The sequence below is a fragment of the Panthera tigris genome, chromosome A1 (genome assembly GCF_018350195.1).
Source record: "Panthera tigris isolate Pti1 chromosome A1, P.tigris_Pti1_mat1.1, whole genome shotgun sequence".
In the NCBI taxonomy this organism is placed as follows: domain Eukaryota; kingdom Metazoa; phylum Chordata; class Mammalia; order Carnivora; family Felidae; genus Panthera; species Panthera tigris.
This window is the reverse complement of record NC_056660.1, coordinates 237,720,554-237,741,605: the sequence shown is the minus strand read 5'-3', so window position 1 is coordinate 237,741,605 and position 21,052 is coordinate 237,720,554. Positions and strand designations below refer to the sequence as shown.

General features: G+C 53.5%; 1 protein-coding gene across 7 annotated transcripts in view; it reads right to left on the bottom strand.

Annotated features, from left to right (window-relative positions):
* LOC102963810 (palmitoyltransferase ZDHHC11-like) overlaps nt 1-21,052 on the bottom strand; it is a 35,389-nt gene that overhangs the window by 856 nt on the left and 13,481 nt on the right. For 4 of the 7 annotated variants that reach the window (XM_042998140.1, XM_042998137.1, XM_042998146.1 and 1 more), the window contains 2 exons: nt 20,818-20,970; nt 18,289-18,398 (listed from right to left, as the gene is read on the bottom strand). In XM_042998140.1, coding sequence (XP_042854074.1) covers nt 18,289-18,398; nt 20,818-20,970 — 263 coding nt within the window. Of the gene's footprint in view, nt 1-3,243; nt 3,320-3,833; nt 3,907-9,373; nt 9,475-10,955; nt 10,991-14,247; nt 14,336-18,288; nt 18,399-20,817; nt 20,971-21,052 lie in introns of those variants that run through there. The other 3 variants (XM_042998158.1, XR_006221791.1, XM_042998155.1) reach the window with 3 other exon arrangements.

Sequence of the window (21,052 nt, the reverse complement as noted above, 5' to 3'; positions counted from 1 at the left end):
TGCCAGGAAGGCCAGGGACAGGTTCCTGGTGCCGTCCGTCCTGACCTCTTGCCAGGAGGGCGGCCGCTTCTGCACAGAACATCTGTGTCTGCACACACAGCCCTGCTCAGCGGGTCAGCGGGAACCCTCCTCCACCCCTCCCCCGTGCTGGGGTCCCCGTACTGGGCACCTCCTCGGACCCAGCAGCAATGCTCATGGCTCCTGGTGCAGCGGGCAGGCATTTCCCAACCCACACGCGGGATGACTGGCGGTGCCGACGGCCTTGTCCACCAGTTGTGGGCGCGGCACTGGCCCAGCCCACCAGCCGCGGGCGCGTCCCAGGCCCACCTGTGCCAGTCCTCAGTGACGGCAGACTCACACCTGCTCACGTGACAGGGACCGCACCCCACCACATGTGGTTTTCAGTCACATTTCCCGGAGGATGGCAGAAGGTACGCACTTGTTTGTGGGTCTTCTGGGTTCCCTGTTCCCCGAAGTGCCCAGCCATCATGCGGCTATGTTTTTCCTGCTGGTGTCATAGTACTTTGTGTCCTGGACACCAATTCTTTGTCACCTATGTGTCACAAATATTTTCCCGATTTTTGACAGCCTCCCTTTGTATCTGGGTGTGATCTAATTTCTGTGTACCTTCCTTTAGGGACAGCGCCTTTAAGAAAACCCTGCTTAAGGACCCTCAGTCACCATGAGGACCTAAGGACAGTACCAGGGGTGCCCGGGGTGGGGGGGGGGCTCAGTCTGTGAAGCGTCGGACTCTGGGTCTCGGCTCAGGTCATAATCTCACGGTTTCCTGGGATCGAGCCCCGCGTCGGGCTCTGTGCTGACAGTGCTGAGCCTGCTTGGGATTCTCTGTCTCCCTGGCTCTCTGCCCCTCCCCTACTCTCCGTCTCTCCCGAAATAAATAAACAAACTTAAAAAAAGCAGATAGTACCAAATATTATCTTCCAGTTTGTATAGTCGTCCCTTCAGCTATTATGTCTTTAGTCCACGTGGAGTTAATTTGTGTAAACGGTACAAGGTGGGGTCTGATTCCATTAGTGTCATTCCCACACGGCACCAAACGTTTCCGCGTTTATGAGACAATCTACCCACCCCTGCCCGTCAGCCGCCCCGTGCCACAAACGGTGTCCCTGTGCCCACTGACGTGCTCGCGGCCCCTGCGAGCCACCACGCCAGGCCCTGTGCTTATTTCGGCACAGACCCCGCTCTATCTTTGACTCACGAGCTTCGTGGAAGCGGCCCGGCCAGACGTCCTAAATCGCCCCTCTCCCGCTCCTTGGCATTCTTGGTCCTTTGCAGTTCCACACACATCTCAGACGCAGGGTTTCGAGCTGGCGTCCTGCACTGGCCTCTCTGGGAGGCCTGGCACGCACGCCGTGAGCTGGGTCTGTCCGCGCTCATCAGGCTCCTTAAAACGTCCCTCTGCGAGTTTTACCGTTTTCTCCATGCGTCCGGCGTGTCTTTTGTTAGCTCTGTTCCTAGGGACGTCGCTTTCTGAAAATGCTCCGAAAATGGTCTAGTTTCCCCTCCCTAACGTTCCTTACTTCTGTGTGAAGTGCCTGTTTCACTTTCACTTTAAAAGGTGCATCAGCCAGGAGGGCAGCCCTGGGCGGATGGCCCCCCGTACTGCAGGCAGGACTGCACTCTGCCGTAGCTTCCGTTACAGGGAGCGTAGTTAGTCGACATTCCCCGGAAGGACTCCCCTTTATTTATCGCCAAATGTTTAAAAATGTACATTTTCTTTGTCTCTGGAGTGTGCCAGCTCGCTCACGACATAGCTACAGTCTCACTTGCCGTTCCTGGCCTCATCGGACCCGAGTGCGTGCGGGTTTGCAGCGCAGGGCCCTCAGCCCCACCGCCTCGCACGCTGCCCCCCGAGCGCCCCTCCCCGCCGGGGACTCCGCTCACACGGCAGACCCCAGCCCCACCTCCGGTCGCGCTCTGCGCCTGTCGTCCTGTCTTCGAGTGTCAGGTAACCTCTCCGGTTCCGGCTTCGAGCTCACGAACTCCAGCTGCGACCCGCGCGCTGCAGAACCCTCAGCCAGCCGCCCCACGTCAGTGGTATTTTCTGCAGCTCTAAGTTTCATTTGGTTTCTCTTCAAATACACGTGCGATGTAAACAAGTTTTCTGTCCTCTTCAGATGTTTTTCCCTTTGCCTGTTGTTTCCCCAAACAACACCACAGTTACTTTGCATTTGGTCCTCGAGCCCAACTCCCGACCTGTGTCTGTCTCTGTGGTGGCCTTGGCCTCCACGAGGGCGTGGCCATGTGGGATGAGAGCGCCTGGTATCTCCCCAGCTCCTGCGAGGGGAGCGCCTCTCGGCACCTGCAAACGGCTGGTCCAGAATCACTTGGTGTTAATCCTCAGCTTGAGGAGTTGGGGGATTTTCTCAGCTCCTTTCGGCTCCAAGGGTCATTCTTGTGTCCTGTGGGAGCGGAGCACGGGGTTCTTCCGGGCTCACCACTACAATGCGCGTGTGGCCATTTGGGTCCCGATTTTACCGGATGACTCATCGGCCTTCCGTTCTGGCTGCGCCCTGAGCTTGGGCCTGTCTCTCCCTCCTGCGAGGCCACGAGAACCCGGCTCACCAGGGAGGCAGGGGCCCTTGGGACACAGGCTGCAGGTGCCCACGGGGCTCTCTGTGGGTTTTCTCTTTGCCTCCGTCCCTGGCTGAGGACCCCTTGTTCTTACCTGTCCACGAGCACCTACACCCACATGGACGGCGTGCACATGCACGCCCCCGTGGCGTCAGTCCACTCAGGAGCCAACCTGCCACGTACCCAGACCTGAGGCTCAGGCTCCCTGTCACTTTGCCACTTGCTTGTAGTTTAGGTTTCTTAAAATCCAGCTTTGGCCCTTTCTGGAATCACACAGAAATCAAACTCACCCTCTCAGCTTCCACCTCTTTTCTAGAAACAGGCGCCACTGACTCCTGCGACCACGGGCGTGTTGAGAGGTCAGCCTCCACCTCTTTCCTAGAAACAGGCGCCACTGACTCCTGCGGCCACGGGCGTGTTGAGAGGTCAGCCTCCACCTCTTTTCTAGAAACAGGCGCCACTGACTCCTGCGGCCACAGGCGTGTTGAGAGGTCAGCCTCCACATCTTTTCTAGAAACAGGAGCCACTGACTCCTGCGGCCACGGGCGTGTTGAGAGGTCAGCCTCCACCTCTTTTCTAGAAACAGGAGCACTGGAGAATTGCACTGTGAGCTCTGAAGCGACGGCGGCAGCAGGAGGCGTCATCGTGGCCGAGGGTAGGTAGTTGTTTAAAAGCTGAGTGGCGAACATTTCCTTAGATGAGGCGGGGCCGTCTCAGAAGGACTCTGGAAGGGTCAGGCGAGTGAATAACAAAATCACCGTGCATTTCAGCAGACAGCATGCGGGTGGTGGAGTCTGAGCCTCTAACAGAGCACATCAGGCCTTTGGTTCCGGTCACTAGTCAAACCCTCCGTGGCCCTCGCTCTGGTGCCATCGTTAGGTTGGCCACCGTTGCACGTCAGGGTCCCCGGCTCAGATCGGCGGCCACGGCGACGCCACCCAGGGCCAGCTCCTACCTTGCAGGCGCTCTTTCAGCTGGGCGTCCAGCCCCACGTCTTGCACCTGCTGCTTTGTGGCACACAGAGCAGGTGGCGGGGCTAGCGCGGGGACGCCAGGCCCCATCGGCAGACACTACGTGAGCCCAAGCTCGTCCTCCGTGCCACTGAGACAACAAGCGTCCTAGCCTTTGACTCCCCACCGGTGATTTCTCCCTCTCCTTGTTTTTCTGTAGAAAACGCTTTCCTCTTTAGGGAATCAAACTTGGGTGGATCTCAACTCCCACGCTGGGTGATGTCTCACCTGAAGCTGGGCCTTTGCCCTCGGCACTGTCTGCTGGCACAGGCAACCTCGTTTCCTGTTGGTCCTTTGAGACCTGCAGAGAAATAACGGGAAATACGTGACACGGCATCTCTTGCACTGCCAAAGGGAACAGAACGGAGCTGCAAGAGCACATTTTGGAGACGGAGCCACGACGGGCTCTGGGACACCGGCGGCCATCTCACCTCTTGACCTCAGAGCACTCGCTTGTATGTGGGGCTGCTGATGAGGCTGCCCCGGGGGGGGGGGGTGGCTTTTCCCTCTGCACGCACATCAGGACGGAGACAAGTGGTGCTTTTCCTGATGAGCAGGAGGGTCTCCTGGGGGCCACCAAAGCCTATTTGGACCCTTGGCACGGGGGGAAGACGCAACACAGGCCGCCTCGTCTTGCTTGGCACTTCTCTGCACAACTCTGCTTGCTGGTGGTGAGTCCGGGCTACCCAGGGGCACCGAATGTCCTCACACCATCTCCTGAAAGCAGGAGGTTTCTCCCTTGCCCTGGTGCTACTGGCCCTGCTGACGGTGACTTCAGATCCCCTGCACGGACGACAGGGGAGAGCACGGCTCTTGCCAAACGGCCGGGGACGGTGCTCCTTCTGACTTACGGGGCTGTGTGCGGCGGGACTGGACTGTGCAGCTGTGCACAACTTTCCTTGGAAGGTTCTGCGAGTCCAGTGTCTCTAGGAGATCTCTAAACCCATACATGCCTTCGTCCTCCTCCCAGAGCCAGCTCTTGAGAATTAGTCAAGATACAAACTGAGGTGTGAATGAGATTAAATAGGAAGGAAATGAAAGGGGAACCTCAATGAACAATGGCTCCCTGAAGAAGAGGAAGCAAACGGGAACAGACTGTAGAAAAGCCAGGTGTGACAATGCTGTTGAGATGGACAGGCCCCCCGGGGACCCAACGCAGAGGCAGTTGTGGGAGCTGAGGTGGGGGTAGGGCTCCGATGGGTAAGAGGTGGGGGTGCCGGCCACAGAGGGCCACGGAGTGGGCAGCAACCTGGTAGAGGCAGGACGTGTAAGAAAAACCCACAGAAGGAGGCGATGGTGCTTGGAAGCAAAGGTGATCAAGGTATTACTGAAATGATGCCCCAGGGAAGCACACTGTTTGTTTAGAATGAAAACAGAAACACAACGGAGCCGGGCCGTGGAACAGTGGAGGCCTGCCTGCGGGGTAGAGATTTGTGGGGAGGTGGTGACACGTGTTCTCAGAGCGCACATCGGCATCCTTCACCTGAGGACAAAGCCGGGGAGCAGGAAGCACGAGAGACTGGTCCTCCACAGATGTGACCACTGTGCTAAAGAGAGCCTTTGGGGTCAACTATTCCAGACTCTGAAGCCAGACCAGACACGCTGCACAGCACCAGGGGAGAGATGCTGCCCAACTCTTCCGAGTGAGTGGTGTCAACAGAGCAGCGACAACCCACCTCAGTCCTCCTGCGGCTACAGGCCAACAGCCTTCATTCCTGTGCAGGCAGTAGGGACTCTGTACTCCAAAACTTGTCTGTTGTGCCTTTTGGTTAGTCTGGTCATGTCCTGAGGGGCCGGCACAAGGGCTCACTTGCCCTGGCCCCCTTGGCAGCAGTAGCTGTCTTTGGGAGCATCTACTGGGACACTTAGTCCCCCTATTTGCAGCCAGACATTGAAGGAAAACACTGGCTGACCACAGAGATAATGAGAGAAACTCTGCAACAACAAATACATGTTTTGCAAAAATAGCTTGGGAGAGTCACAAACTGATAGTTCAACAAGCAAAGATCTATAATCCCAAGCAGTGGGAGAATCTGATGTCCAGACTTAACCACATTATAATACTCAGAATATACAGTTCTCAACAAAAAATTATAAAACATCCAGAGAAAAAGGAAAATATGGCCCATTCAAAGGAGAAAAAGAATTTGACAGAATTTCCTGGAAGAGGCCCAGACATTTGAATTAGTAGTCAAGGACATTAGGTCAGTTATCTTAAATGTGCTCAATGAGCCAAGGTGAAGAATTAAAGGAAGTCATGAAAATACTGAATGAACAAAAAAGAAAATCAATAAAGAGATAGAATTACAAAAAAGAACCAAACAAATTCTGCCACTGAAAAGTGTGAAATTAAAAATTCACTAGAAGAGTTCAAAACAGAGCAGGAGAAGAAAGGATCTGTGAGCCTGAAGACAATTGAAATTCTCCAACCTGAGGACCAGGGAGAAAAATGGAACAAAGGAAAATGAGAGCACCCGGCGGACCTGAGGCCCAGAAGGAGAAGAGAGGGGGCAGAGAGAAAAAGTATCTGAAGAAACACTGCCTGCACGCTTTCCAAATCCGATGGAAGATATGGATCTACACATCCAAGATGCTCAACAAACTCCAAGCAAGATAAACTCAGAAGGGTTCGCACCAAGACACAGCACTGCCAGATTCTCAGAACCCAAAGAGAGGAGTCTGAAAGCATTGAGAGAGAAGTGGTTAATCACGTACAAGGGGCCTCAGTAAGATCAACAGCTGATTTCTCATCAGAAACCATGGAGTCCAGAGGGCACCTTTCAAGTCCTGGAAGGAAAATAAATCTGCCGACCAAGAATTCTAAATCCAACAAAACCATATTTTGGGAATAAAGAAGAAATTAAGATGTTCTTAGATAAAAGCTAAGAGAATTCATGACCAACAGACCTCCCCTACAAGAAATGCTAAAGGGAGATCTTTAGGCTAAAACAGAGGCTTCTAGACAGCAGATGAAATAAAGTACTCTCGGAAAGGTAACCACACAGGTCGAGACATAAGCAAGGATTGTCGTACTTTGGTCTGTAACTCCTCTTCTTCTCTACGTGACTTAAAAGACCAATTCACAGAATAAGTATAAATCTTTCTTAATGGGCACACAATGTATAAAGATGTAACAATATAAAGGAAGAGGTAGGAAGATGTATAGGATCAGAGTATATACTACCGAAATTAACGTAGTATTATTCAAACTAGACTCTTATAAGTTTAAGGTATTAATTGTAATCCCCAAGGTAACCAGTAAGAAGGTAACTAAAAAGTATAAGCAAAAGGAAAGAAGATGGGAATCACAATGGCACAGTATGCAAATTCAACTAAATACAGAAAGGCAGTAGTGGAGGAATTATGGAATAAAAAATATACGAGACATACAAAAAATAAATCAGTGGGGGAAAGAAGGTCAATCTGATGTTTAGTGAAAGCAGCTGGAACAACAGAAACCACCTGGAACGGATGAAGCTGGATCCCTACCTCACACTAAACACACTAATGACCCACAGAGTGAGGACTCAACTCTCAAAATCAAATGTTGAAAATTAGCAGTGGAAGGTATAGATGACTGTCTTTTAGAAGATTGGGTTTGAGATTAATCGAGACCAAAAAGCATTACCATAAAATATGCACAAGTGTGAGTGTGACTCTGACTCATCAAATGTTGAGTTCAGCTAAGCATGGAGTCGAGTTCCTGTGACACTCTATCTGTAATTCACCCAACTAATGAGGCGTTTGTATCAAGCATATATAAAGCACACAAATAAATCTATAAGAAAAGCAGAAAGAGCCCAGGAGGAAAATGGGCCAAGGACAAGAGGAAGCACTTCCGACAGAAGGAAATTCACATGGCTAATGCATATTCAGCACCATCGGTGGTGAGGGGAAGGCTGGGAGGGATCGTGAGCCGCCAGCCGCACCACTCGGTGCCCCAGGTGTTGGGGACGACACGGACCTACGGGGCTCCGAATATGCATACGCTTCTGCGGGAGTGCAGACCGAGCACCCCTGTAGAAGAGTCTGGCCTTGTAGAAGAGATGGCCTGCTGCTCATCACAGGGACCCGCACAGGGGCACACATCCTGCTGGCCCACAGCAGAGGGGACGGACGAGTTACAAGAAGCAGTCGCAGAAGGAAGGCAAATGAGCTCGGCCACCCGGGACAGGGAACCACCGTTTTGACCGAGAGGTAGTAAATGAAAAGGTGATTCCCCCAAATTCCAAACATCACATACACACTATGTCCTTTCTGTGAAATAAAGAGTAACCGATGTGTTGTGAGCATCTATTTTTTAGGAATACGTATGATGTGAAACACTGAAGCGAAAGGAAAACATGAGAACAAAGAGCGTGGCCAAGCCACGTACACAGAAGCAGACCACACGTGGCCGGGCCACACAGAAGTTGACCACATCAGGACCCTGCCTTTTTCTGGGGGGAGGGGTGGCGGTGATGCTTCATCTGTTACCAAAAATAAATAAAATACCGAGTAAACTTAGGAAGCAGGTAACGCATAGATCAGTGATGAGTCTGTGTCCTCAGATGAGGATTATAATTAATGGGCAGCAAGGTCCGAAGCAGGTGTGATGGGGGACGGGGGTTACCATTTACTGAGCACCAGTCCCAGCTGGACACCGGCAGCAGGACTCGGGACCCCTCACGGAGTCCATGCGTATCTTGCAAGCGTGGAGACCCAGGCACTCCAGGAGGAGGTTAAAGAACTTACTCTGGGCTGTGGAGCCAGTCACGCCTGCCCACCAGAGTGCACTCCCAAGTCCAAGTGTGCCTTATGGCGCCCATTTCTCTCTAACGACTCTGCTAAGAGCTACGGGCCTTGGGGTCGCCCGCAGAGGGGTGGGCCTGGCACGAAGTGGGGCACACGGGGCGCCAGGATTAAACGCGGGTTCCAGAATGAGCAGAGAGGAAGCGCCAGCCCGGGGAAGGGCGTGAGTTCAGTGAATGTGCATGGGCGGCTGAGCGCCAGGGTCTGAGGGGCCCTCTCAAGTGCAGTCAAGCTCGAAGCCGAGGCTTCCGGCACATTGTCTGGAGCCTCTTGCTGTTACAGAAGCAACTCAGGCCCCACTGGCTGGGTGGCCCCGTGAGCCACTCTGGAAGGGAGCACACAGAAGGACGGACGGTGGGAGCCGGGCCCTCCACAGCCCCGCCTTTCCGGGTTCTACACTCACCTGCTGGTGAGGCTGCCACCATACCGTGTCTGCCTGTGTCTCCTGCCTGGCCACACGGGCCACCCCACCCGCCCTGTCCTGGGGCCATGAGCGTATCATCTGCAGGCTTCCTCACTCAACCCCGTGTGTGGCTCATACGCTCTGTGTTGACCGTCAGTTATACACACCCCTTCTCTATCCCAACATTTATCATGAAAAACTCCAAACACACAGAGAGTTGAAGGGATTACACGGGACACCCTGAAAACACCCACCGCTGAGAGTCTATCACAGCGGGCGTTCTGGTCTGTGTCACCTGCCACGTGGCCATCACCAGCACGTGGCACCAGAGCACACGTACGAGGCTCGTTTTAGGGACACCTGTGTGGGGACTCCGCTTCTCACGCACACGGGCCCCGTCAGGAGCGTGATCTGCCCTCGCTTCTCCTCCTACTCCACACACACCGTCGGTGCCCTTTGTGTAGCGGCCCAGGCACCCAGTAAATGCAGAACACCAGTGCGACCCGCATCCAGGTATGGTGCTGAGCCCGGCTTAGGAGGGAGCCCCAGGCCCCACATCTGAGCACAGGCTCACCTTCACTGCAGGTGGTCCTCTGTGCCGGCGGCCAAGGTGGGGTGTAGGGTGAAGTCATTGGATCACTGGATGGCGACAGGAACACCTTGCTCCCGGGTCCGCTAGGGCAGAGCGGGGAAGAAGGAACACGTACGTTACAGAGCAGGCCCTCGCCGGGCGGGCTAGTGCGTGGGGACCCTGCAGGCTCCACGGCGCCCGTGGACGTCTCCCCGCTGGGGCCCCCTCTTATCTGCAGTCTCGGGAGCAGGCAGCGCCTGGAGGCCGAGTGCCGGGGGGGGGGGGCCCGCGCCATAAACACGCAGAAGGTTCATGCGAGAAGGACGCTGCAGGCTTCCACCACCGGTGGAAAACTCAAACAAGCCACCCGGTGGATTTCTGCCGACAGAAATGCCTTTAAAGCCAGACAGAAGCAGCTTCACCTGCATGATGGACCCTCCCCCTTATTCAGATATTCACTGTTTGGCCGATTTGTACATAACCAGCAGACCGGACACCCTAGACAGATAAACAGCCGGGGAGAAGTACTCCCAATAAGTTTGTCTGCCAGCGACCGCGAGGAACACAGGCTGTATGGAGTCCTACGAGGTCTCCCTGTGATCCACGTCCCGGGGAGGCCCCGGGTGGGTGGGCCTCGAGGACTGAGACTCGGGTGAGGCCTCAGGAGCGGGCCACGGACGGTGTCTAAAGCGCTAGCTGCTCAACTGGGTCCAAACTCTTCGGTTACCAAAGAAACATTTTCTGCAACAGTCCCTGCGGGCCAGAGCGGGAGGTCTGTGTGTGTGTGTGTGTGTGTGTGTGGTGGGTGACATTCAAGTAAATAACTTGCCCTTTTTCATTTCACTTCAAATGCATTAAAGGGCACTTGGTGCAAAGTTACTGAGGTTGTGAAGTGAGGATACAATATTCAGCCACTTACAGCTGTGAAATGTTCCCCAGAACCATCCTTCCAGAAACAGAGGGAGGCTGTGCTCACCGTGTGCTCAGGGAAATGCAGGGGAGACAGCACGGACCTCGCTGACATGGGTGCCGCGTAGCCTCCTGTTACTCATACTCCGGGAGAAGACGACGTCTTGTCGCGGGGACGGTAGTCACCGTGTTCCGCTACACCTGATTTACCCTAAAATGCGCGCTTGAAGCTGGGCCACGATGCGAGAGGGGCCGCTCTCTGCCTCTGTGGCACAGGAGGGGCAGAGGCCGTGTGCTCCCCAGGGGCCTGCGAGGTGCGGTCACCCACCTGGCACGTGGAGAGCCCTGCCTCTGCTGCACACGGTCATGGACCGCGGCGCCCTCTGCACGCGGCACATGCTCGCAGACAGAAAGTAGACGGGCATCGCTCACACCCGTGCACTGGCTCACGTGTTACTTGTGAAGAACCTAGAGAGGTCTCATCGCAAGCTCCAGCGAGCGGAGTATGGCGAGCCCTTCGGGCGGCTCTCCGCGTCTGTGACGTCAAGGGAAACTGGCTTGTCTTCGATCGCGTCATCACAGTACCCTAAGGTTTCCCACCAAAGACTGTGTTCGTCGGGAATCGTGGTGAAGTCTTTGAGACCGGGAAGCACCGGCAGGAGGCTCAGAGACTCACCTGAGGGCGGACGAAGTCAGGCTGCTGGCTATTTCCTGTGAGGGAAGAAATGATTGTTCACGACAGGAAACAGGAAACGAGATGGAGCGGTCAACGTGGAGCTTATTGTTAAACAAAACGACATTCGATTTGGAGCAAACGTCCTCAGGGTCCCGGGGCCAGGGAAGGGGTCTGTGGGGGAGCGCACTCCACCACCAGTGCGAGAGGGCAGGCAGGCCCTCCTGGTTCGTTAATTTTCAACCATTCTTGCCAGAAAGGGGCAAAATGGGAAAATTGAAGAGACAAAGGGAAAACAGCATCAGGTACGAGCCAAGGAGAGAAGCCGAGTGCAGGTCCTACGACTGGGGACACGTCGAGGTGAGTCCGGCTCCAGCCTCCAGGGCAGTGAGACGGTACAATTCTATTTTTTAAGCCACCTGTTCTGTGGTCCTTTGTCAGGGCAGCCCTGGCAGATCGAGCCCCTCACCCCAACGCGAGCATATTTCTCGTTTCTCCGTGTTCCGAGGCGACTTTCCACACTGGTACAATTTCCAAGTGGAGACCGAGGGCACGTTTTAAAATGTGTGCTCACCCTGGCTCGCGACCTTCATAATGGGCCACTTTCTGCTTCTGTGACTTTGCAGGGGTGCACTTTGGGTGCGTGTGCGCGTGCAGGGCTGTCCTCTGCGTGACTGCTCGCCGGCTCAGAACGAGCAGGCATGGCTCAGCAGCGACGGGAAACTACGTATTATCGGAGGTCATAAAAAGGAGGCTGGGCCCGCTCCCCACACGTTCTCCGGCCGACACGCAGAACGAATGAGCGCCGCCGCCGCCGTGCTGGTTGAGACTCGAGTTGTCGGCAGGGAGACAATTGCCGCATTTCCCCAAGCACGTGGAGCGCCAAAGGTCCCTGCGTAGCTGTACGCGGCACTGCTACGTGAGACAGCGTTATCTCCTACTGTGTTGTCACATTATTTAAAAATAACCCATCGGAGATGAGTCACTCTCCAAAGCAACTTAGGAGCGCGTAGCCGTTTTCATTCAGAGAGAACAAGTCCGGCGAGCTTACAAGCTCCCCGCGCGAGGGTGACTTCAGGTCACCTGTGGCTGCCTGTGGGCGTAAAGGAAAGAGAAGAAATGGTCGGTGCCGAGGCTCTTCGTAGGAATTCAAGTCCGCCCTTCGTTCCGGGTGCGTGTGGCTCAGGGCCTTCCCGGGAAGGGGTCTCTGCGTGGGGGTCGCCGTGGCAGAGGTTAGGAACACACCGGAGATTTTAAGAAACCGTCCGACTACTTTCCACAGCGGTATCGCTGTAAGCCCCCGACGACCTGGCCCGGCTGGCCGCGGGCCGCCGGTTCCTCCGTGTCTCCCGCTCCTGGCGCCAGTAGCCTTTCCGAGGGAGCCGTTCCAACCGTCTTGCCGTGGCTTTAGCTGCGCTTTCCTAGTGGCGGATGACGCGGAACATCTTGTCAGGTGATGATTTGCCACCCATATGTCCTATTTGGTAAAGTTCATTAGAATCTTTTCCCCGTTTTAAAAATGGGGCCGTTTTTCCCTATTAAGTGTCAAGAGTTCTTTATTTATTCTGGATTTAAGTACAGGGTTTGCAAATATTTATTCCAACCCGTGACTTACATTTTCATTTTTGCGGTGGTGAATTCTGAACAGGAAATGCTTTCTTTTATAAAAAAGTCACATTTTCCATTTTCTTCCTTAATAGTGGTTCTGGTGCCCATATTGAAGAAAACTTTGTCTACCTCAAGACCACAAAGGTCTTATTCTGTTTTCTTCCTAAAGTGTCACAGGTTAGCCCCTAAACTCAGAACTGTGATGGATTTTGAGTTATTTTTGTGTGTGTGGTGTGAAGCAGCTATTAAGCTCTTCCCCGCCCTCTCTTTCTGCATATGGTCATCCAAGTGTTCTGGTACAGCTTATTAAATGTACTCTCATCTCTCCCCGTTTAACTATCCTGGCACCTCTGTTTCACACCCACTGATCAGGTGTTCTTTCTGGACTTGCTATCCTGTTCCCTTGACCGGCATGTCTCCCCTCCCTGGGCACACCACCCTCACGGCCCACACGGTCCCGACTACTGCAGCTCGATAGTTCATTTTTAAGTCAGATTGAGTAAGTCCTCCAATTTGCTGCTTCTTTTTCTAAATTCTTTTGGCCACTCTATGTCCTTTGGATTTCGGTATCTATTTTAGGGTTGGCTTGCTATTTCCTTAAAGAAAAAAGCTTGCTGGAAACTCAACAGGGATCATGGTAATTATGTAGATCAATTTTGGGGGGAGTTTTCCATCATGACCATATTTTCCAGTCCACGAATATTCTAAATCTTTCCGTTTATTTGGATTGTGTTCAGTTTCTCTCATCAATAGTTTGTAGCTTTAAGTATATACTTTTGGTGCTTGTTTTATTTTATTTTATTATTTTCAATGCTATTGCAGATGGAATGCTTTTCTTAACATCATTTTGAGATTTTTCATTGTTAGTGTACAGAAATATAATTGGGGTTATATTGATTTTGTATCCTACCACCTTGCTGAGCTATCTTATTATTTCTACCATATATTTTGCAGATTTGTTAGAAGCACGTTTCCTGCAAATAAATACAGTTTCATTTTCAAATCTATATGTCTTTGTATTTCTTGCTGTATTACACTGGCTGGAACTTTAGTAAAATGTCAAATAGAAGTTTGAGGTGGACATTCTTGCCTCAGTCTCAATCTGTGAAGAGCAGACATCAACAGACACACACACACACACCCCCCTTACTCCATGTCTGTGTCCTACAGTTATTCCCTAACACTTTTTTAAGAATGGACAATTTCAAACACCCAGAAAAGTGGAAAGGATTGTACAAGAATGCCCAAACACTCAACTTCCAGGTCCTATCATCATTAAAATTTTGCTGTAAATATTTCTTTTTAACCACGTGACTATCCATCCATCATTTTATTTTCTGGTGTTTTTCAAAGCCAGCAGGACGCAGACATCAGTACCCTTCGCTAAAGCACACGGATGCCACTTCAGTCTTAGCACACCCAGATTGCACTGCATTTATCTCTTTCTCTCCCCTTACACACACACACACACACACACACACACACACACACACTATAAGCCCTACAGTTAAGAATATTTTCTGTCTGTCAGTTTTTCTTCTCTTCTCCCTCCACCTTTGTTCCCATATGAGTAGCATGCCTGGGTACCGAGTAAATGCTTCAAATCAGTCAAACAAGCAATCCCAAGCATTTTCTGTCCTCATTCCGGGGGCAGCCTGAGACCCTTCACGTGCCCGGCGGCTCTCACCTGCAGCGAGGAGCTCTCCCGGCACGTGGCGATGGTGGGACACAGACCCGGACACCTCGGCTGCGGCGGGGCCTCCTTGCGCTGCTCTCTACAGGGATGGGGCAAAAGGGAGGACAGACTCCCATCGGCAAAGAAGGGCCTTGCTTTGTGCAGTGAGCTCAGAGAGCGCCACCGACAGCTGCGAAGCTCCATGCACTGGCCGCCATCATGACATGCTCATCTGCAGAGCCTCAGAGCCAGCAGCTCCTGGGAGGCCGTCCGTGTGCCCTCGGGTTGGCTGCACAACGGAGGACGCGGCGCAGGAGCGCCACCCGTAAAGGTCTATGACCGCTCGCCGGCGGGAGGCCACAGGGGTGCTTCCTCCTGCTGCGGCGCCCCCACGCTGGGCCACTGCGTTCCCGAGTCTGTGGGTGCAGCAGAGCTCAGTTACAGATGGACAAAGTGACCTGCCTTGGAGACCACGGCATTGTCACTCTGTGCTCATTCCTTGCAGCAACTGTAGGAAACGGAGGACTGTCCTTGATTACCCAAGTAGGTCCAATGCAATCACACGAGTCCTTCAAAACTGAGCAATGAGGAAAACGAGGAAGTCTGAGAGATCTAAAATATGAGGAGACTAGACCCACCATTACCGACTTAGAGACAGAAGGGCCACGTGGCAAGAGCGGGAAAGCCACAGCTGCATCGGCATTCTCAATCTGCCCGGAAGCAGACTCGTCCCCATAACCTCCAGAAGGGAGGGCTGACCTGTAAGCCGTGACTGCTGCCTTGGGAGGCACCAGTCAGGGACCCAGCTGAGCTTGCCAGGCATGTGACCCACAAGGGCTTTCACACGAGTCTTAGTTCAAGCCACCACATTTGTGGGAATTTGCCACATAGCAATAGAAAATAAGTACAAGCCACTTGACGGACATTAGCTGAGCAGAACACCTGTAGGATTAGGCAAGAAGTATCTTCACACGTGTGATCCTACTTTCGCAGCAGATTAACGGTCCAGAGGAAATACTCCCAATAAATTGGTCTGATAACTACTATTAGAGAGAAGCACCTTAGAGAGTCCGACACTAAGTTCTCCCCTAAAATACACCAGTGATTTCCATCACGGAACTCCACAGGCACTTACTGAGTGGATTTTTCTTTTGGGGGGTGGGCGGAGTGCCACATGATTTAAACATATTCTTTGATCTCTAGGAGCTGACATTCTGACAGTGGGCTTTGCCTAACATGTAAGGCTGTGAGTGTCCAGGTCAAACTAGGGACACTTCTGCAGGAAAGAGAGGCCACTGTGACAGACGGCCCAGCGCATTGAGAGGGCTTGTCTCTCAACACAATCGACCTTTCAATACAAAGGTTAGCAGCTCACTTTCCAGTTGGAGAAGGGAACACTATAGTGATTGAAAATAAGAAATAACATTCCAGAGATGAGGAATATGGTCCCTCCCAAAGATGAAATAACTTATATTCATAAAAATTATGTTTCTTTTTCTTTTAACTATGTCCACAACGTATGGAATTTTTTAAAGTTTATTTATTTATTTTGACAGAGAGAGACCTTGGGGAGAAGGGGCAGAGAGAGAGGCAGAGAGAATCCCAAGCAGGCTCACTGCTGCCAGCACAGAGCCCAACGTGGGGCTCAAACCCACAAACCGTGAGATCATGACCTCAGTAGAAACCAAGCGTCCCATGCTTAACCGCCTGAGCCACCCAGTAGCACCACAATATATGGAATTTTTAAAAGGGGCTCTAAAGAGTTGAACAATGTGATTACAATTTTATAAAAACAAAGCATCGTGAGTATAACTCACAAAATAATACTAAAACGGAACTTGGTAGACAGTCCTCGGAGGGCCAGCAGTGACTGCAGCGCGTGGGGCGGCCAGCGACTTTGGGTCCCCAGTTCCTGCGCGGCGTCCACACCGACTGCCCGAAAACGGGGTTAGTCTCGGTTGCTTCTAGAGGCGGCCGGCCCCCAGGCCGGACAGGGTGAGGGGAATGTGCTCAGATTGTACCTAAAGGACCGCAGTGAGGCCATGCTTCAAGTGAAACTCCAAACGACCCGGGTTTTCCCAGAAGCATGGCCACCGGGTGTCTAAGGAAACAAATGCAGAAGGAAGGAGCGGATTCCTTGTGGAGGGATTCCCGCCCCTCCGTCGAGAGCCGGCACCGGCCCTGCGACCCGCCCCGCTCCGCCGGAACATGGGAGTCGCCCCCCACCCGTTTCTGCAAGGACCGAGCTTCCGAGAGCACCGCCGAATTGTGGCACTTCCGGCCCGCTCCCCCGGGGGAGACCGACTTCCGGGGCAGTTTCAGGGCGTGGAGCTGAGACCACGCGGCTCCGCTCGCTCCCGCCTCTAGGGAATGTTTATTGTAACTCCACTTCGAACTCCGCCTTTCTCAGAACTGCACGAAAACTATTTTAAAATTTACACAGAGACTAAAAACGTGGAGGAATTGTCAACTATGAAAACTAAAAAATGCCGAGGGCGTTCCCCTGCCGGACGTTCAGGGTGAGGCGCGGCCGGAAGAGGGTCTCCCGGGGGAGCCCGGGGCACCAGGTCCCGGGCGAAGTGCGGCGCTGGCTCAGGGCGACATAACGACCTTAGCCCCTGTCTCCGTGAACACGCAAACAAATTCAGGACGGCTTGGAAATCAAAATGCAAAGCGAATAAAACTGGTGAAAATACTAGCAGAGAATGTGGATATTTGTATAACCTTGGAGTCATGAAGACTTTTTAAAGCAAGACTATTGAGAGCATATAGTATTTGTCAGACAGATAAAACTCTAGTAAGCTTACACATTTACCTACGTGCAGATGGACTCAGGTCGTCATCTGCTTGCTGTGGGCGATAAAAATTCACAAAGTGAAAAAGCTGCTGACACTGGGCTTAGTCTTATACACAATCCAAGTCAGTTAGTAGTTAATTTTGAGTAACGGTGCCTCAGAGTCTCCTGGGTCCTAGGAAAGGATCTCACTGGGGGATAGCACCCCTGTCACATGAATACCTGGGTCTTCGCTTAACTAATAGTTAAGAAACTGGAAGTGGGACTGCTGACTTCAACGGTGAGTATACATTTCACTTTTTAAGAAAACACCAAACTGCTTATCAAAGTGATATAATTTGGTATCTGCACTAGTAACGTAGGGGCCCTTCGATCTACAGCTTCACCAATGCTTTTTATTGTTGGTTCTTTTGATTATAGCCATTCTAATGGGTGTGTAATGGTATCTTACTGTGGTTTTGTGTTTTCTTAATGGTAAATGATGTCGATGTGCTTATCTGTCACCATGGATCCTCCTTGGTGAACAGTTGGTTCAAATCTTTCGCCCATTTAAAAAGTTAAAACACTGTGTCATTTTTCTCATAATGGAATTTTGAATTCTTTATATATTCTGGACACAAGTATACGATTTGCATATATTTCTGCCTTTGGCTTATGTTTTCATTTTCTTAATGGCACCCGTTTGAAAAGCAAATGTTTTTAATTTTGATGAGAAGCAGCTGCATTAATATACGGGCCTAAAAGGAGTCAGCCCTGCTGGCTTGATTCTGTGGATAGTGAACATACCAATGATATAACACACATGCACACCACACACCAAACACACATGTACTGCGCTGCACACACACACCACGTACACATGCACACATACACATGCACTCAGTCACACACACACACACACACACGCACCGTATCTCACACTAAACACACACAGAAGCACACACACATGCACTGCATCGCGTACTATGCACACGCAACCACACACATGTGCATCACATTATACACATCATGCACTCACACATGCAAACATGCAGTGCATCTCACACCAAACACATGCACACACGCCGCATCACACACACCTGCACTGCATCACACAACGCACGCGCGCGTGCGCGCGCACACACACACACACGGAATCGAAGATTGTGCCAACACAGAAGCAAAGGACTGTGTCTGAGAAGTCCCAGCTGCAAGGTGACACTGGGCACTGCCCCAGGCCCCGGAGAGCGCAGATGGTGAAGCAGAGGGGCACCCGCTACCTGTGGCATGCTTATTTTGAAGGACAGCTCTTTCCTCCCTGCTGGAACTTCTGGAGTCTTCTGATGGAGGTTCCGTGTCACATACTCGTACGTGCTCAACTTCTTGAACACTAGAGAGGAGAAAGGCGAAACGGGCAGTCACAATTACGCAAGCGGGCAGAGTGGCCCACAGGCCACCACCCGGTCTCCCAGGGCTTCCCCCCAGGGTGCCGGGAGCTGCCTCCTAACCCGGGGCGCCGGGGGGCCGCCGCATGGCCACCCCGGGGCCCACCTGGCCTGTGGGAGGCAAGCGGTAGCTCGTCACAGCCCCAAGGCTGCTGGCGCCCCGTCCCAGGAACAGCTGCCCTGCAGCCTTCCAGGCCCACAAAGCCAGTGTGGACCCGGACGCCGGCTCCGGCACTGTGGCAGAAGCACCCCGGGTCACTGAAAGGACATCTGAGACCCGGGTCTGTCAACAGACAGCACCGTCCAGCAAACGGGTTCTGTGCCTGCTTCAGCAGAGGCACCAATCCTCCCACTTCTCTTTCCCTAAAACCAACACGAGGACGGATGGCTTCTAATTATTTCTGGAAAGGGAGAAGGGCCGCCCACAGAAGCCCATCTGCAGCTGGAGGAGCAGACGGAGGGTGGGCTGCCCCCACACCCGCGTGGAGCCCGTTCCCTTCCCTGGGTGGTGTGTACAGGTGCGTCTGTCTGTGTTTGCTTTGGCTTGCTGCTGGACTCCACCTGGCCCTTACTGGTCCTCCCACCTCCCCCAGAACCCGTGCGAGGGCGTCATTTGCGCCTGGCCACACGCTCGCGAAAACGCTCGTTCTCTCGCAGGGATTGCAGGGACGGCTGCCATCGCCGTCGGGTGGCAAGTACACACTGTGTGTTCCCCAGAGCTCACACTCGTCCAGAGTTTTGTGTAAACGCCTTCATCTGACAGTAGCGAGAGGAGATGTGGCTGGGGAGGGAGGCCAGAGTGCGGTGTGCGCCGAATGAGCGTCTGCCATGTCCCCCCCGGCGACACTAGGCGACAACACAGCAGCCGGGGCCGCTGGTCTCTGGGATGCTCTGTGCCCCCGCTCGTGTGGAGGCGGCTTTCCCCACACTCCTGCTGCTGGCACCCCGACATCCGTGCGTCTTCCTGGGAGGTCTTGCCCTCACCAACGCTGCACTCTGCTCGTGCTGCAGCCTCGTCAGGATGTCCTTCCCCCAAACTTCAGCGTGGGGCATCCAGCTGCCCACGGCTTCCGACAGGCCCCCCAGCAGCCCCCCCACCCCACCTCAGGGTATTTGCGTCACACCGTCCCTTGGAGAGTGAGTGGCCCCAGCGCCTTGCACAAGAGGTGAGGGGCGTCACTTCCATGACTGGGCTACAAGAGGCCGGCTGCCCCCTCGTGCTGGAGCGTCCTGGCGGGAGGAGGCACCGGCCAACAACTCACGGGGAACTGAGGCCAGGAACTGGCCTGCCAACACCCTGGCGTGGGTCCCGGTCGGATGAGACCACAGCCCTCCTCACACCTGGCGGAAGCCTTGTGGCCAAGCAGGGCCAGTGGACCCAGCTAAGCTATGCTGAACCCATGACCCACAGAGACTGCAAGGTGATAACTCTGTTACTTCAAGCAGGGTAAGTTTACTGTAACGATAGCTAAAAATCCAACTTTTTCTGGAAGTCTGTGCTTTGCTGTCCAAATACCCTGTAAACAGCACCTTGAGCCATAAGCTCCGTGTGCGTCTCCCTCCCCTACCCCCACAGTGAGTGTGGCACCACCACCCTCCCTGTTGCTTGGGTTGGGGCCCTCTGGTCCCTCTCCCATTGGCCATCTGTCCCGTGGGCCTATTCTCCAGTCTCACATCCATCTGTCCTGAGTGGCCGCAGTGGACTTCTGGACCTGCCCAGCTTGCCACCTGCCGGCTGTCATGTAGGCTGCAGCTGGGGCACTGTCCCCAAATGCACCCTTGTCCCCATTGGCCAGTGCGTGGAAGCTTTAGGATAAGGGCCTGGGCTGACCCACCTCTGGCTCTGGGTGCTGATTCTGGCTCTGGCTCTGCTGAGGACACTCCCTGCGCCGGACCTGCTCCGGCAGCCACATGGGGCCCCCACTGCCACCTTCTCCCTTGCGGAGGCCACAGAGAGAAGTCGTGCCCTCCCCCGGGCCACGGCATAGTGGGGCCTGCCGCACGCAGTGCTGCGTGGACTCCAAGAAATGGCCAGTGTCCCTGCAGCGAGCTGGGTCAGCAGATACCCTGTCGCTGGCTCACTATTTTTCATTGTTAGGACTTGGTGCTTCTCTAAATCCCCTGTTCTTTTTTTAATGGTGCCTGTTCCTGCCTCACACGTTCTGCTCCCTTATCTAACTTACTCCTAGGCCCTCTCGTGTCCTCTGCAGGCCTCAGAGCAGAATGAGCCCTGCTGTCCCTCTAGGGGTGTCTCTTCCTGTGATTTGTCTGATGTGCTCGTTTCTAGCAGGGGCCAGCAGACCTTGTCGTGGGCCATGTTGGAACGCAAGGGACAAAGACTGGAGTGGGGGTCAGGACACATACTTAAGAAGAGGTGGAAGATGAGCAGGTGTCCAAGCAGCAGGAGGCTGAGGGCGGACAGCAGCAGGACGAACACCCCAATGCCCAGGACCACCAGGGTCTTCGTCTTTACAGGGAACAAAGGAAGGAACAGCAGCCAAGTGTCCTTGGAGACGTCTGCGGAGGCAAGGGAGACGTGCGTGCATCCAGCACCTGGGGCATGGCCAGCCCCTCCTTGGGAGGTGGGGGAGGGTGAGCA